This window comes from Palaemon carinicauda, chromosome 15 (genome assembly GCF_036898095.1).
Source record: "Palaemon carinicauda isolate YSFRI2023 chromosome 15, ASM3689809v2, whole genome shotgun sequence".
NCBI lineage: Eukaryota > Metazoa > Arthropoda > Malacostraca > Decapoda > Palaemonidae > Palaemon > Palaemon carinicauda.
The window spans coordinates 133990709-134008751 of record NC_090739.1 but is presented as its reverse complement, the minus strand read 5'-3'; the positions used below and the strand labels follow the sequence as shown (position 1 = coordinate 134008751).

The 18043-nt window shown below is 35.7% G+C and overlaps 1 protein-coding gene across 1 annotated transcript in view; it reads left to right on the top strand.

Moving 5' to 3' along the window:
* LOC137654761 (tribbles homolog 2-like) overlaps positions 1–18043 on the top strand; it is a 74399-nt gene that overhangs the window by 4546 nt on the left and 51810 nt on the right. Inside the window, exon 3 of the mRNA XM_068388696.1 lies at positions 4353–4651. Coding sequence (XP_068244797.1) covers positions 4353–4651 — 299 coding nt within the window. The remainder of the gene's footprint in view (positions 1–4352; positions 4652–18043) is intronic.

Below are 18043 nucleotides of genomic sequence, written 5' to 3'. Positions count from 1 at the left end.
CTATCCCATCCTTCTCTCCCCTAACCCACCTATCCTACCCTTCTCTCCCCTAACCCACCTATCCTACCCTCCTCTCTTCTCCCCCACCTATCATATCCTTCTTTCTTCTCCTCCACCTATCCTATCCTTCTCTCCCCTAACCCACCTATCCCATCCTTCTCTCCCCTAACCCACCTATCCTACCCTTCTCTCCCCTAACCCACCTATCCTACCCTCCTCTCTTCTCCCCCACCTATCATATCCTTCTTTCTTCTCCTCCACCTATCCTATCCTTCTCTCCCCTAACCCACCTATCCCATCCTTCTCTCCCCTAACCCACCTATCCTACCCTTCTCTCCCCTAACCCACCTATCCTACCCTCCTCTCTTCTCCCCCACCTATCATATCCTTCTTTCTTCTCCTCCACCTATCCTATCCTTCTCTCCCCTAACCCACCTATCCCATCCTTCTCTCCCCTAACCCACCTATCCTACCCTTCTCTCCCCTAACCCACCTATCCTACCCTCCTCTCTTCTCCCCCACCTATCATATCCTTCTTTCTTCTCCTCCACCTATCCTATCATCCCCCCTCTTCTCTCTCATCACGCATGTTAAACTTATATATCTATAAAAAAAAATTTAATTTATTAGAATACTTATGAACTCAACTTTGAATTTTTTTTTATATACATAAACACATTTTCATTTAAAAGTATACTTATGAGTACATTACATGACTAATTGTTTTTGGTACAAAAATGGTATACAGGTTGACGATAAATGTTTCGTCAATCACATAATCCTTTGTTTATAACATTTGTCCCATAAAAAGGAAACTAGCAATTGACATTGATTGTTCTCGAGTTTCGAGTCCCCTCATTGGTAGTTATGCTAATGGGACTTCTAAGAATTGCCTTTTCATAATCCGGTTTTTTTTTTTTGGGGGGGGGAAAGGATATCTTGATAGAGTGTAGGATGCATTGTTGAGTCCTTAATGACAATCCTATGATGGATTGTTGAGTCCTAAATGACAATCCTATTTTCAGACCTTTTTAGAGTAATAATAGACCTATATTCAGAACTTTTTAAAGTGATGATAAATGCATACTCAAAACTTTTTAGTAGTAATAATAGACCAATACTTAGGACTTTTTATAGTGATAATAGATCTATACTTAGAACTTTTTTATTGTGATAATAGATCTATACTTTGGACATTTTATACTGGTAATAGATCTATATTTAGAACTTTTTTAGAGGGATAATAGATCTATACTTAGAACTTTTTTATAGTGATAATAGATCTATACTTGGAACTTTTTTTATAGTGATAATAGATCTATACTTTGGACATTTTATACTGGTAATAGATCTATATTTAGAACTTTTTTAGAGGGATAATAGATCTATATTTAGAACTTTTTAGAGGGATAATAGATCTATACTTAGAACTTTTTTAGAGGGATAATAGGTGTATACTTAGAACTTGTTTAGAGGGATAATAGGTGTATACTTAGAACTTATTATAGTGGTAATGGACCTATACTTAGAACCTTTTTCTATAGTGATAATAGATTTATACTCAATTTTTTACATTGATAATAGATCTTTAGTTATTTGTTCTGTCATGATTTACCCTTGTGTAAATATACATTTTTAGGCACCTCTTTGTCAAGTAAATGCAATGAGAGAGAGAGAGAGAGAGAGAGAGAGAGAGAGAGAGAGAGAGAGAGAGAGAGAGAGAGAGAGAGAGGTGAAATTTGTTTACATTGAGTGTATCACTAGATATTGCTGTGGTGTCATCTCTTTAAAGAAGGCACTAATTTAAGTAAGGAATCAATATTATAATGGATAAGGTTAATTTCATACTATCTACGGTTGACTGATAAAGAGGTGTCTTCATTAATGTATTGATATAATTATTTGATGCTCTGTGACTTATACAGCACTTTGGACTTTCGACTAAACAGGTTGTTACTAGGGGTAACCACACATGAGACTATGGTCTCTCCATCTCATATGATTATGTCGTAGTTTCGAAACTTCATGGGACCTTTAGCCCTAGATAAAAGTCATCTGAGGGAGAGAGGGAGTGTGTGAGAGTGAGCGAGTGTGTGACTGTGTGCATGTGAGAGCGGGCTCCCGGTGTCACTATGAATAACGGACTTTTTCTCTGAAAATGGTTGATCGTTTGATTTTAATTTTTTCTCGCTCGTTTGTTTATTGTTTTACAACTTTATCACCTCGTGAGGTGAATCGTTAAAGCATACTAGACTAATTAGTGACGTAATGAAACTTAATTGATATTTAAGCGAGCACTGACAACAGCCAGGTGATTATAAACTAGGCCAATGTCGAGATGTATTATGCTGGAGTTTCAGCATTGTCGTGCTGAAGAATATAGAATGAATAATGAGGGGGGTATAGTTATACATAATTAGTAGTAACATTAGTGCAAGAACAGCATTATTGTTATTATTATTATTATTATTAGCTAAGCTACTACTCTAGTTGGAAAAGCAGGCTGCTATTAGCCCAGGGTCCCCAACGGGGAGAAATAGCCCAGTGAGGAAAGGAAACAAGGAAAAATAAACTATTTTAAGAACATTTATAACACTGAAATAAATATTTCCTGTATAAACTATAAAGAACAACTTGACAAAACAAGAGGAAGAGAAATTAGATAGAATAGTGTGCCCGAGTGTACCCTCAAGCAAGAGAACTCTAATCTAAGGCAGTGGAAGAACATGGTACAGAGTATATGTATCCCTTTCTGTGCCAGTTTATATTTATTATTTCATTGATTGAATTCAAACTCGTAGCAAATATTTTTATGTTGAACAGGCTCACATAAGTCCTTTTATACTTTATATATCAAATATCTTTTAATGTTGGTAATGTTTTAAGATATTCTATTTTAATTTTTCATTACTTATATCGTTTATTTATTTCCTTATTTCCTTTCCTCACTGGGCTATTTTTTCCTGTTGGAACCCTTGGGCTTGTAGCATCTTACTTTTCCAACTAGGGTTGTAGCTTAACTAGTAATAATAAACACTGAGTAGCCTTTCTATTCTCAAACGTTTGAACTGTCGTTATGCAATCAGTGGTTGTATTATTATATCCATCGATTTGTGTTCAACTGAACAGAAAGGTCATTAATTCAGTGTTGACAAAGGTCATTCTGTAATCTGACCTTTGTTACTTTGCATACCAAACCTGTTCACTTCAGCTCTCCCATAATCAGCTGTTAGTGAGCCACCAAAGTACAACTATTTTGTGGAACTCGATTTTTCTATGTACTCTTCAAATTGCTCTTGATAAAGAGATAAGGATTAGTACAGTTGCGTTGTTTAGCTTACAATCTCAAGAGATAAGGTTGGCCAATCATTATCCAACACTGTAGTGCAAACTGTAACATACTTGGTTTTCTGAAATCTCTTGCTTGAGGGTGCACTCGGGACACTATTCTGTCTCATTTCTCTTGATCTAGTTTTTTAAAGTTTTTGTAGTTTATTTATAAAAGATTATTATTATATTATGATTACAATCTTTGCTACAACATTAGTTGAAAAAGCAGAATGCTATATGTCCAAGGTCCCCAACAGGGAAAAATGCCCAGTGAGGAAAGGAAATAAGGAAGTAAATATAAACTTTAACAGTATTTATGAACAATTAGAATATTTTTAGAACAGTAACATCATTAAATTAAATCTTTCATATATAGACTATAAACATTTAAAAAAAGAGGAAGAGAAATAAGTTAGAATAGAGTGCCCGAGTGTACCCTCAAGCAAGAGAACTCTAACGCAAGACAGTGGAAGGCCATGGTACAGAGGCAATGGCACTACCTAAGTCTAGAGAGCAATGCTTTTTTTTTGGGGGGGGGGAGGTTTCCTTGTCCTAGAAGAGCAGCTTACCATAAACTCAGAGGAAAGTATCCGCTGAAGAATTACAGTGCAGTTGTTAGATTATTATTATTAGCAGCTAAGCTACAACCCTATTTGGAAAAGCAAGATACCATAAGCCCAAGGGCTCCAACAGGGAAAATTAGCCCAGTGAGTTGTTACTGTTCTTGAAATATTTTATTTTATATTAATAACTTCTTTTGTAGTTTGCTTATTTCCCTTTTTTCCCCTTTTCTCTTCAATAAACCCTGCTTGAAAGAGGGTATACTTCCAAGATATTGTTGTTGTTATTATTATTATTATATCAGTTTGTTTCCCGAAATATGTATTATTATTGTTATTATTATCATTATCATTATTTCATTTTGTTTCTCGAAATATGTTTTTGTAACTTAACTCTTTTCATTCTTTCTTCCAAGATGATTTTGATGATATTATTCTTATATTTTTCCTTCTTTCTTTCAGCCCTTAGACGGTCGAGCCGCCCACGAACTGGTAGCTCACCACGCTCTCATGGGCGGGTGTGAGGGCGTGCGTTCCCCCATAGAGATGGTCGTGTCAGGGTGTAGACGGAGGGCGTGGGTGGTGTATGACGCCCATCACGGGGACCTCCATTCGTACGTGCGGGTGAGGCGTCGCCTAAGGGAGGTTGAGGCTCAGAGGTTATTCACCAAGGTGGCTGTGACCGTAGCCGCCTGCCACGACGCCGGGCTGGTGCTCAGGGACTTAAAACTACGGAAATTCGTCTTCACCGATCCAGACAGGTGAGTTTGATAGTGTGTCGCCCGGTAATTCATTTGTTAGGGCCTTATTTTTGTTGCTTTCAGGGTGTAGTTGTCCCTCTTTCTGTGAATCATTTGTTACTGTTAGAGCCTTTTTTCTGTGATTCATTTGTTACTGTTAGGGCCTTCTTTTGGTTGCTTCCAGGATGATGTCGTCCCTCTGTAATTCATTAGTTAGGGCCTTCTTTTTGGTTGCCCACTGTATCTTTCGTGCGAGACGAAGGCCAAGAAAGAAGAGTTGAGGTCATTGTTTGACGGCGAATATTTTAGTTACCGAGTTGACGATCATGGTTGTTGGGAACGAGAGTCGCTGGCTGGGATGTGGTTGGATCCTTATCCTGCCTGGCCCGAAGCTACTCCCTCTCCTGCCATCACGCATCTATGAACTAACCTCTCCTTCTCCTCCTCCTCTTCTTCCATCCTCTACTACTCGACTCCAACACTGCTTTTCAACAATGGCCCTTCAACTGTACGCCTTTACCAAGGTCGCTATTTATACTACCCCCAACCATCTGCTTACATAATGTTAAGGAAAAAGGGTTCGGGGGAGTAGGGGTGCGGTCACAGGAGACCATGTGGGTCACCAGACGTCTGCGGTTACTGAGGACAATGTCACGAACAATCTGGACATAAAGGAGCTTCGGAAAATGTCAAGGATGTGTCCATACTTCTGCCTTTTATGGCTGGGGGAAGATGCCCACAAACCAGATTGTGACACGAGACGAGGAAACATTAATGGAGGTGTTAGGGTTATTGGGAAGTCCTGCGCTAGTGGAAAGTATATTTTGGTTAACTTGGCGATTTGGGAATCGCTCTAAGATGTCTAATTGTTGCGTCTCCTTCGAAGGCTCTTGGTATAGTTTTTTTTATTATCTGCTTTGCTAAAGGATTCCAAATTGAGAAATGGTAAAGGATTCCAAATTGAGAAATGGTTAAGGTTGCCAAACTCAGTAATGCTAAAGGATTCCAAATTGAGAAATGATTAAGGTTGCCAAGCTCAGAAATGGTAAAGGATTCCAAATTGAGAAATGGTTAAGGTTGCCAAACTCAGTAATGCTAAAGGATTCCAAATTGAGAAATGATTAAGGTTGCCAAGCTCAGAAATGGTAAAGGATTCCAAATTGAGAAATGGTTAAGGTTGCCAAGCTCAGAAATGGTAAAGGATTCCAAATTGAGAAATGGTTAAGGTTGCCAAACTCAGTAATGCTAAAGGATTCCAAATTGAGAAATGATTAAGGTTGCCAAGCTCAGAAATGGTAAAGGATTCCAAATTGAGAAATGGTTAAGGTTGCCAAGCTCAGAAATGGTAAAGGATTCCAAATTGAGAAATGATTAAGGTTGCCAAGCTCAGAAATGGTAAAGGATTCCAAATTGAGAAATGATTAAGGTTGCCAAGCTCAGAAATGGTAAAGGATTCCAAATTGAGAAATGGTTAAGGTTGCCAAGCTCAGAAATGGTAAAGGATTCCAAATTGAGAAATGGTTAAGGTTGCCAAACTCAGTAATGCTAAAGGATTCCAAATTGAGAAATGATTAAGGTTGCCAAGCTCAGAAATGGTAAAGGATTCCAAATTGAGAAATGGTTAAGGTTGCCAAGCTCAGAAATGGTAAAGGATTCCAAATTGAGAAATGATTAAGGTTGCCAAGCTCAGAAATGGTAAAGGATTCCAAATTGAGAAATGATTAAGGTTGCCAAGCTCAGAAATGGTAAAGGATTCCAAATTGAGAAATGATTAAGGTTGCCAAGCTCAGAAATGGTAAAGGATTCCAAATTGAGAAATGATTAAGGTTGCCAAGCTCAGAAATGGTAAAGGATTCCAAATTGAGAAATGGTTAAGGTTGCCAAACTCAGTAATGCTAAAGGATTCCAAATTGAGAAATGATTAAGGTTGCCAAGCTCAGAAATGGTAAAGGATTCCAAATTGAGAAATGGTTAAGGTTGCCAAGCTCAGAAATGGTAAAGGATTCCAAATTGAGAAATGATTAAGGTTGCCAAGCTCAGAAATGGTAAAGGATTCCAAATTGAGAAATGATTAAGGTTGCCAAGCTCAGAAATGGTAAAGGATTCCAAATTGAGAAATGGTTAAGGTTGCCAAGCTCAGAAATGGTAAAGGATTCCAAATTGAGAAATGATTAAGGTTGCCAAGCTCAGAAATGGTAAAGGATTCCAAATTGAGAAATGATTAAGGTTGCCAAGCTCAGAAATGGTAAAGGATTCCAAATTGAGAAATGGTTAAGGTTGCCAAGCTCAGAAATGGTAAAGGATTCCAAATTGAGAAATGATTAAGGTTGCCAAGCTCAGAAATGGTAAAGGATTCCAAATTGAGAAATGATTAAGGTTGCCAAGCTCAGAAATGGTAAAGGATTCCAAATTGAGAAATGGTTAAGGTTGCCAAACTCAGTAATGCTAAAGGATTCCAAATTGAGAAATGATTAAGGTTGCCAAGCTCAGAAATGGTAAAGGATTCCAAATTGAGAAATGGTTAAGGTTGCCAAACTCAGTAATGCTAAAGGATTCCAAATTGAGAAATGATTAAGGTTGCCAAGCTCAGAAATGGTAAAGGATTCCAAATTGAGAAATGGTTAAGGTTGCCAAGCTCAGAAATGGTAAAGGATTCCAAATTGAGAAATGATTAAGGTTGCCAAGCTCAGAAATGGTAAAGGATTCCAAATTGAGAATTGCTAAAGTATTCCAAACTGAAAACATGCTAAAGGATGCCAAACTCAGAAATGGTAAAGGATTCCAAATTGAGAATTGCTAAAGTATTCCAAACTGAAAACATGCTAAAGGATGCCAAACTCAGAAATGGTAAAGGATTCCAAATTGAGAATTGCTAAAGTATTCCAAACTCAAAACATGCTAAAGAATGCCACATTCAGATATACTAAAAGATTCAAAATTCAGAAATACCACTTCTTAAAATAGCATCCCCCTGGGCCACATTGAATGTCCTTGGCGTGTCCTTCGACCTCGGGCCACGCCCACCTGTTATCTCCCTTCGGGGCTACGCTTTGGCTTGGGGAAGGAGTTGGGCGTTGTTAATGTCTTTGTTGCTTGATGTTTGTGTCTTTTTTCCTAAATGTTTGTCTCTTTGTTGCTTAATGTTATGGTCTTTGTTTCTTGATGTTTGTGTCTTTGTTGCTTAATGTTTGTGTCTTTGTTGCTTAATGTTTGTGTCTTTGTTGCTTAATGTCTGTGTCATTGTTGTTTAATATTGTCTTTGTTGCTTAATGTTTGTGTCTTTGTTGCTTAATGTCTGTGTCATTGTTGTTTAATATTGTGTCTTTGTTGCTTAATGTTTGTGTCTTTGTTGCTTAATGTTTGTGCCTTTGTTGTTTAATATTGGGTCTTTGCTGCTTACTATTGTCTTTGTTGCGTAAAAGTTTGTGTCTTTGTTGCTTGCCTAACTGGAGATGCTGATGTTATACAGGCAAAAGTACAAAGAGAAGTTGACGCTCAGAAATTAACGTTTTATTTTGAATACTGATTTTTTTTTGCTCTTGTGATGACTCTATTGCTAATAAGGGAGTGATGTCACTTGACGTCATGGTCAAATTCTTGTGACGTCATGGCACGGCAAAGTCCTCTTACCCATGTCGTTCTCTGGTTCTGTACCGTAGATTTTTCTTCGTGAAAGACTCGTAATTTTATTTGAAAGATCTCTATTGTAATTGTTGTGAAAGACAGTGTTTGCTATCATGTGGATAATGAATTATTCAGGATGGTGAACAACGAATAGACTATTGATTACAAAAATGGCAACCCGAATATAAAGAATCTCTCTCTCTCTCTCTCTCTCTCTCTCTCTCTCTCTCTCTCTCTCTCTCGATGTATGTGTAGGCAAAGAAAAATTGAAATGAGCAGTAACGAGAGAGAGCCTTACCTTAATAAGGCAATAAGGTAAGGCGCTCTCTCGTTACTGCTCATTTCAATTTTTCTTTGCCTACACATGCATCGAATAATCTGGCCTATTCTTTACACATACTCCTCTTTCTTCATACATCTGATAACACTAAGATAACCGAAAAATTCTTCTTCACTGAAGTGGTTAACTATTGCACTGTAATTGTTCAGTGGCTACTTTCCACTTGGTAAGGGTAGAAGAGACTCTTTAGCTATGGAAAGCAGCTCTTCTAGGAAAAGGACACTCCAAAATCAAACCATTGTTCTCTAGCCTTGGGTATTGTCATAGCCTCTGTACCTTCGTCTTCTGCTGTCTTGGATTAGAGTTCTCTTGCTTGAGAGTACACTCAGGCACACTTCTATCTGTTTCCTTATTTCCTTTCTCATTGGGCTATTTTCCCTATGGCAGCCCTTGGCTTAATTCAGCCTGCTTATTTAATTAAGGTTGTAGCTTAGCTAATCATAATGCACACACACACACACACACACACACACATATATATATATATATGTATATATATATATATATATATTAGGTCGGAGCCTTTGTAAGAATCGTATTATAGCATTCTGCTTTTCCAATTACGTTTGTAGCTTACCTTTTCCTTTCTTTACGAGAGAGAGAGAGAGAGAGAGAGAGAGAGAGAGAGAGAGGAGAGAGAGAATAGTTTCCATAACTGCGTTGCTTAGAGACTAAATTCTAATGCATATGTAATCACATGTTTAATATCATTCCCGAGAGTTACCTTTTTTCTAAGGTCTCCTTCTGAAGTAATGGACACCAACAACAAAACAGTGTCTACTAAGGCTTTGCTTGGGGTAGTCATGGTTTCAAAAGACCCTCTTTTGCCTTTGCATTGTCTCTGTGCATCAATGCAGTTGCCTGCATTGCTGCCTGCAAGGCACACGAATCTCTTGACCCTATAAAGTATCTTTCGCACCAGTGTGTTTTTTTTCTCATTTTAGAAAGATTTTATGTACCGAGGTATTTTATTTATTTTTTTCCATTATGAATAAAAGTAAGGAAATTTTTTTTGGAAGTTTTTATAGTTTATATATGAAAGATCTAATTTAATGTTGGTGTTCTTGAGATATTTTTATTTTAAATGTTCATTACTTCTCTTGTAGTTTGTTTATTTCCTTGTTTTCTTTCCTTACTGGGTTATATTTTCTCTGTTGGAGCCCCTGGGTTTGTATCATCCTGCTTTTCCAACTAGGGTTATAGATTGTCTAATAATAATTATTATTTAATTATAGACCTGTTTTTACTTAAGAATTAATAATTAGTTCAATCTTTATGTAATTCTATACCTCCTGTTTTAAAAAACTTATGAATAATTAATTCAACCTTTATGTAATTCTATACCTCCTGTTTTAACTTATGAATAATTAATTCAATCTTTATGTAATTCTGTACCTCCTGTTTTAACTCAAGAAGGAATAATTTATTCAATCTTTATGTAATTTAACCTAAATTTACTTCGGTGTCTTGAAAAATAAGTTCTGACGTATCTTATAAATAATAAATCTTTTGATATATCTGATAATATGACGTTATCAATGTCATGCATTTGATGATTTTATTATTAAACCATTTACATCACTTTTGATAATACTTGAACTTTCTAAAATATTCCCTACCATAGTTAGCTAACTGTTCACACTCCTTCGCCGGTTTTAAAATATTTTAGTTTTCCTTTTTTTCCTTTCCTCACTGGGCTATTTCCCCTGTTGGAGCCCCTGGGCTTATAGCGCCCTGCTTTTCTAAATAGGGTTGTAGCTTAGCAAGTAATGGTGATAATAATATTCCTTAGCTAAAAAAAGATAAAACGAATGAGCCATGTTTCTCTCTCTCTCTCTCTCTCTCTCTCTCTCTCTCTCTCTCTCTCTCTCTTCTCTGCTAGTGTTTCGTCATGTGTCAAAATAGATATGATATTAATTTCAAACGCAAAACCTTTAATGATAAGTGGCTCGGAAATTTTTTCTGTTGACTAAATAGGAGATTACAGTCGTCAACAGCCATGTTATCAGCTCAAGAGGGCCTTCTTATCAAAACCGTGAAATGTCGTAACTTTTTCCTTTGTTTTAGGCCTTGGGCTGCTCTTATATCTAGACTGTGCTTTACACGGTCGAATGGTTTGTCGAACCTAAGCTTGTCAAACTGTTCGAAGAGGTTGAGAGTCAGTCACAAATGCATAATGTTTGTGGACAATGAAGTCCCGTCCACAAAAGTCAGGCGAGAACAGACTTTCTTCGAACCGTTCGACAACGAAATACACCCGTTCACACGTTCGAACATCACTTTCAAACACTTGTCTGTCGAACCGTTTGACTGTTTAAACCCCGCTTAAGATACGTTTGTGGTTTTACGTGCGTTCTGATGTTGCGGTGGAGGAGGCCTGGTGGACGTGGAATACACCACGGCCCCTACCTTCGTCTACCTCCTACCTTTCCTCATCTCCCCCTCTCCCTAATAACCCCCCCCCCCCTAAAAGCTAGTGTGTGTGTGTGTGTCTGTCATGACCGCCACCAGTCCTTGGGCCTAAGTGCGGAGTTGGCAGTCATTAATTTAGTTTCAAGGTGAATGAATCTCTCTAAGATTCTTGTCGACTCTAGGCTATGATGATAGTTTTGAGGTTGAGATGGTGGACAGGGAGAGATGGATCTGGTTGAGAGCACTTTTGTATAGTTACTCTTTTATTTAAAAGATGAGTTGTTATTATTATTATTATTATTATTATTATTATTATTATTATTACGAACAACTAGGCTATAACCTTAGTTGGAAAAGCAAGATGCTATATGGCCAATGGCTCAGACAGGGAAAAATATCCCAGTGAGGAAGGAAACTAGGAATTAAATAAATTACAAGAGAGGAATAAACAATCTCAATATTTCACAGCGAGAGAGAGAGAGAGAGAGAAAGAGAGAGAGAGGGAGGGAGAGAGAGAGAGAGAGAGAGAGAGAGAGAAGAGCGCAGGTTGGGTTAGTGTCCCTGATGGAATTTTCCTATCGGTGGTGATAATTCCTGTGGCTGCCTCTACTGCACTTTTATGATGTTTTCCTGATCTTATCACTCGGGGGGAAACCCTATGCCCTACAGCAGGGTCCATAGATCCCACAGGACCTACAAGATCTGTTTGTCGTAAACATCCTTTGGTCTGTGCATTCCTGGTTAAAAGTCATTATCGAAGCATTCGGAAGTAAGAAAGTCTCTTATATTCTTGAAAGTTTGATAGAAATAAGGAAATCTTCAGCTTATTCTTTAAATCTTAGTATCCTCATTCTTCATGGAAGCTTGTTATATAGTCTTAGGACACTTAAAATAAGCCTTGATGTCTTCAGTCTTTGTGGAAGCTCGTATAGTCTTAGGACATTTAGAATTAAGAGAGTCTTGTTTCTTCTTAAAGCATTAATATCTTCAGTCTTTTTTCGTATAATGGGAGCTAGTTAGATTGTCTTGGAGCCGCAGTAATTTGGATTAATAAGTCTTTCTACAAATTGTGGCGTCAATTACCTTAGATGTCGGTTTGCCAGAAAACCTCAAATCAATCAATCAATCAATCTCTCTCTCTCTATCTATCTATCTATCTATCTAAGAACTGCCATCTTTGTATGTATGCCAAGCACCGTGGGAGGTCTATTTCTCTACGACTGCTTGTCGTCTGTTTATGGTGACGTGGAACTAGGGGCCTTGAACTCTCGAAGAATCCTTGAAAATTTTTGGGGTGTTATTGTAAACAGGAGTCGATGGGATCTTGGTACCCTGCTGGGCTGCCTGTAGTGTTTTGCTGCTTTCATCTCTAGTAAATGACTTTAGGGATTGTTTATATAGAGTGATTTTTTTTTTAATGATTGGAGAAGTCCTTGACCACTTTTTTTTTTTATTTTCTTTTTGATGGGGATAGATTTACAGGAAATGCCAACGCGAAATAGGCCAGTTTTTTTTTTATTCTTTTTTGTTGTTGGAAATACATTGACAGTAAATGCCGACTCTAAATGCACCAGTTTTTATTCTTTTATTGTTGGAAATAAATTTAGGTCTATTGTACATGACAACTCAAAACATGCCAGTGTTTTTATTGTTGGAAATAAATTTATAGTAAATGACAACTCGAAATGGGACAGTATTTTTTTTTATTAATTTTTTATTATTGGAAATAAATGTTTAGTAAATGACAACTCAAAAAGGTCAGTGTTTTTATTATTGGAAATAAATTTACAGTAAATGCCAGTTTTATTTTTGTGTGCGTTTTGTCATACTAAATCCAAATTTTATAAGGCCAGTTTTATTATAGTAAATCCAACTTTAAAAAGACCATTTTTATCATAGTAAATCCAACTTTGAAAAGGCAAGTTTTATTTAAATAAATAAAACTTAAAAAAAGAAAGTTTTTATTTTAATTGTTTGTTGGAAATATATAATAGTAAACTGCCAACTTTAAAGAAAGGCCTGTCTTAATTCCAACCAAATCAAAGGTAAAGTTTATTAAAAAATAATAAAGTGGGAAAAAACTGCCCAGTTTCTTGGAGAGGAAATGCCACAAGGGAAAGGGCCCCTTTTGGAATGTGTTTGTGAAAGGGTGAGCTTAGACCTTTGCTTTAGGAGACTGTTCGTTGTATTTGTTGTTGTTGCTATTATTATTAAGAGAAGGATATTTTGTATCAGGAAAGCATTCGTTGTTGTTGTGCTTATTAGTAAAAGGATATTTTGCATTAGGAAATTGTTCGTTGTTGTTGCTATTATAATAATAATAATAATAAGGAAATATTGCGTTAGGAAACAATTTGTTATTATTATTATTAAAAGTAGTATATTTTGCATTAAGAAACCACTCGTTACGATTTTTATTATTATTATCATTAAAAGGAGAATTTTGCATAAAGAAACCACTCGTTTATTATTGTTATTGTTATTATTATTATTATTATTATTATTATTATTATCATTATTATTAGCTAAGCTATAATCCTAGCTGGAAAAGCAGGATGCTATAAGCCCAAGGGCCCCAACAGGGAAAATAGCCCAGTGGGGAAAGGAAACAAGGAAAAATAACATATTTTAAGAAGAGTAACAACATTAAAATAAATAATACCTATAAAAACCTTCAACATAGCAAGAGGAAGAGAGATAAGAATTGATAAAAGAACTCGTTATGTTTCCTTTAAGTTAAGGTAGTCCAGACGTTAAGTGCGATCTCTCTCTCTCTCTCTCTCTCTCTCTCTCTCTCTCTCTCTCATAATTCTTTTTAACGTATTGTATATTAAGCTATATTTGTTTTATATCACTCCTATATTTGTTTTATGCAACGTCTAGGAAATTGTTTATATATATATATATATATATATATTATATATATATATATATATATATTATATATATATATATATATATATACATACACATTCGTTTTAATCACTGAATTAGCATCAAATCCATCTGATGCATTATATATGAATGTATATATATATATATATATATATATATATATATGTCTATATAACCATCGTGCTTATTGTAACTGTATATGGCTTTAGCTGAAATAAAGATTATTATTATTATTATTTTTTGTAACCATCATTATTATTGATGGTACAAAGCATATAGACTCTCTCTCTCTCTCTCTCTCTCTCTCTCTCTCTCTCTCTCTCTCTCTCCCGGATGAAGCCAAATTCCTGACTCTTTAAATCACAGAAAGGGAAATGCTCGTCTTTGCCAAGAAATGTAGACTTTATATATATATATATATATATATATATATATATATATATATATTTACTTTTTTATTTTTTATTTTTTCATATATATTTTATTTTTATTTTTTTCACTAATTTTATATCGGAACTCAATTCTCTTTCTGGTTGTATTTTGCTTCAAAGGATACGTATAGCTTATTTCAAATAGGAGAGATTTTGCTTTTGAAATATATCAAGGACTTTTATATAAGTTTTTTTTTATATCAAGGACTCTATATAAGTTTTTTTTTATATCAAGGACTTCTATAAAAGTTTTTTTTTATAGCGAGGACTTATATAAGTTTTTTTTATCGTATATTTACTTTTTATTTTATTAGGTTTATATAAAAGTATTTTTATCTTTGATCTTCTGTATGTTTACTTCTATTTTACTATTAGCTTTATTTTTATCCTTAATTCTCTCTCTCTCTCTCTCTCTCTCTCTCTCTCTCATATATATATATATATATATATATATATATATATTTACATATATATATACACATACATACATATACATATACTTTATATTCTATTATTAGCTTTAATATAAGTATTTTTACCTCCTAATTGAGTAATTGGGCTGATCAATCTCTTCCCTTTCATTAAATAATAATAATAATTTAAAATATACCGTTTCATTAAATAATAATAATAATAATTTAAGATATATCCATAAAGAATTATCATAAAAATATCTTGTCTTTTGCCTTTTAGTAATTTGAAATATATCAACCACAATATATAAAAAGGTAAAGTCTTACCCCTTATGTACTTCATGATTCGTTGACATTTAAGGCGACCCTTGATATTCACCGGGATTTGCCACTAGCTCGCTAAAATTGACACGCATGGTTTTCTCCCGGGAGTGTGACGTCACTGCGGGGCATGACGTCACTGCAGCCGCCATTATGACGTCATGGTATGTGTGTGTGCGTGTGTAGCTCTGTGTTATTATGTTCTCGGGTTGAAAGGTAAAATGTTTCCGAGATTTGAAAAGCAAATTTCTTATTTCGGAGAAGACCCTATGCAATAATTACGTATATTTCCAATATTAATAAAGAATTGTGAAGTTTTTAAAACGTTTGGGGCGTCAGTTTTTTTTTTTATCTGAGGCCGTTGGAATGGGCAATTGGTGGGTAATATGTTTTAGAGACATTTTACATGTTTGTGCGACATGTTTAGCAACAGCCTTATTTGCATGTAAAAGTCCTAGCTTGCTTTGACCTAACATACTTGAGTTTGCGCAATGTCGTCATCCCGTGAGAGAGAGAGAGAGAGAGAGAGAGAGAGAGAGAGAGAGTTACAAGTATGTGCCAAAGACTTTTTTTAGTCCATCTGCGTTGCTTCCAATTGCTCTAGGATAGAGTGAATTGGTTTAAACTTTTAGAGAGTTTTTATGATCTTGAATAACTTATTTTTGAATTCCTTTACCGCGTTATTGTTGAGAGAGAGAGAGAGAGAGAGAGAGAGAGAGAGAGAGAGAGAGAGAGAGAGAAATTATATTTTATTTGCTACCTGGAACCAAATCCGTTAGAGCGTAGTGCATCTTAGCAGTGGTCTTGCAAGTGCCCCTCGGGGGCAGTCCATTGGTAAGGGGACTGTTGCAACACTAAAGCCTTCTTTCTCTCTGATAATGGTGACTTCGCCAGAGCACGGAGGACGAGGCTAGGTTGCTGGTCTCCCTGGTCTACGGGGTGCTGGTAGGACCAGTCACCAGGAGCAGGTGTGCATGGCAAAGGCTATTCTTCCGATGTTGACCTCGGCATTCTAAACATGTCAGAGGAGAAGGTGTTTTGGTCAAGAGGTGACATCATGGCGGCGGTGGAAAGACCCCGTCATTGCTCAAGGCTACTTACTGTTGGGAAATCGTACGGATTTCGTTAATTGTCGTTTATAATTTTTGAGATGCGAAGCTTAACTGTTTTTTGTGATGTCTGTACATCGTTGAAGTATTACGAAGGCAACTATTTTTGTGATGTCTGTACATCGTAGAAGTATTACGAAGACAACGATTTACTACGAAGTCAATATATCGTAGAAGTATTACTAAGGCAAGTATTTTAACGACGTCTATAAATCGTAGAAAGTATTACAAAACAACTATTTTTACGACGTCTGTATAGAATTATTACGAAGGCAACTATTTATTACGACGTCTATACATCGTAGAAGTAGTAAGAAGAAAAATATTTATTACGACATCTATACATCGTAGAAATATTACGAATGCAACTAATTTTTACGACGTCTATACAACATAGAAGTATTTTAATAATCTCACGGTTATATTAATGCAATAAAAAAATAATTTCGTTGTAAACACACAAACACGTGCTTACGGAAGTAAAGATTAAGTTGCAAATCGTATGTATAAAGACAATTTAACTCCTGATGTTGCAGATTCGAAGAGAGGAATGGTGCATTGCAGTGTGGTTCATATAAAAAGATTGTTGCTATGTCCACTCCTCGGTTACGTGTATATAGACATTCCTGAGAGTGCGCTCTCTCTCTCTCTCTCTCTCTCTCTCTCTCTCTCTCTCTCTCTCTCTCTGTAGCAATCTCCAAATTGAAACATGGAGTAGTTCCTTTCAGTGTAGCTCTTGGAATCTCAATCGGGTTACGAATGGAGAGAGAGAGAGAGAGAGAGAGAGAGAGAGAGAGAGAGAGAGCACTATCCAGGGGAATCAATGAATATATGAATCTAGATATTTTGTACAAACGTCATTGCTCTCTATTAATGTAGCACGGGGGATATCAGGTACAGATTCATTCTGACCATACTAATACTTTTCTCTCTCTCTTCTTCTTCTTCTTCTTCCTCCATTATCCCCACGTTAAGAGGTCAGTTGTGTGATGCACCCTCTCCAATGCCTTCTATCAAAGGCATCCTCTTTCACCAAACTTCTCTCCATATCGTCCTTCACCTTCTCTCTCTCTCTCTCTCTCTCTCTCTCTCTCTCTCTCTCTCTCTCTCTCTCTCTCTAGAATGTCTCCAAATGTGGATATGATCGTGATTTCATGAAGAGGATCAAGAATGTCTTCCAGGTAATGAATCAGATTTCTTGTGATGCCACTTCGAAATTGTGGATAATCGTAAAGGCTGGGTTTGGGGGAGGCGCCCCCCCCCCAACACTGTTACCTTGCCTGGCAGCAAGCAGAGATTTCACAAGCAAAGAAAGTCTCCTCTTGGCTTGCTTGCTTGCTTACTGGCACTTTTCCACAAACCATTTTCTAATCAACTCCAGTCATTCCTTTTCCTCATTACGCCGTTTATTAATTTTTTTTCATTTATTTGGTGGAATAGTTAGTTTTATATATTACTAGTGTACACGACCCGTCAAAAATGAAGGCTAAATATTTAAGTAGATATGCACACATGTTCAATACTTCACAGTGTGATCAATTTGTGGTAGATTGTTTATGTCGGAGTGGGTGATGCTCACGTAATAGGATATATATATATATATATATATATATATATACTGTATATATATATATATATAATGTATATATATACAAATATATATATATATACAAATATATATATATATATACAAATATATATATATATATATACAAATATATATATATATAAATATATAAATAAATATATATATATATTTATATATATGAATATTTATATATATTTATATATATATACATATATATTATATATTTATATATATACATATATATATATATATATATATATAATATATATATATATATATA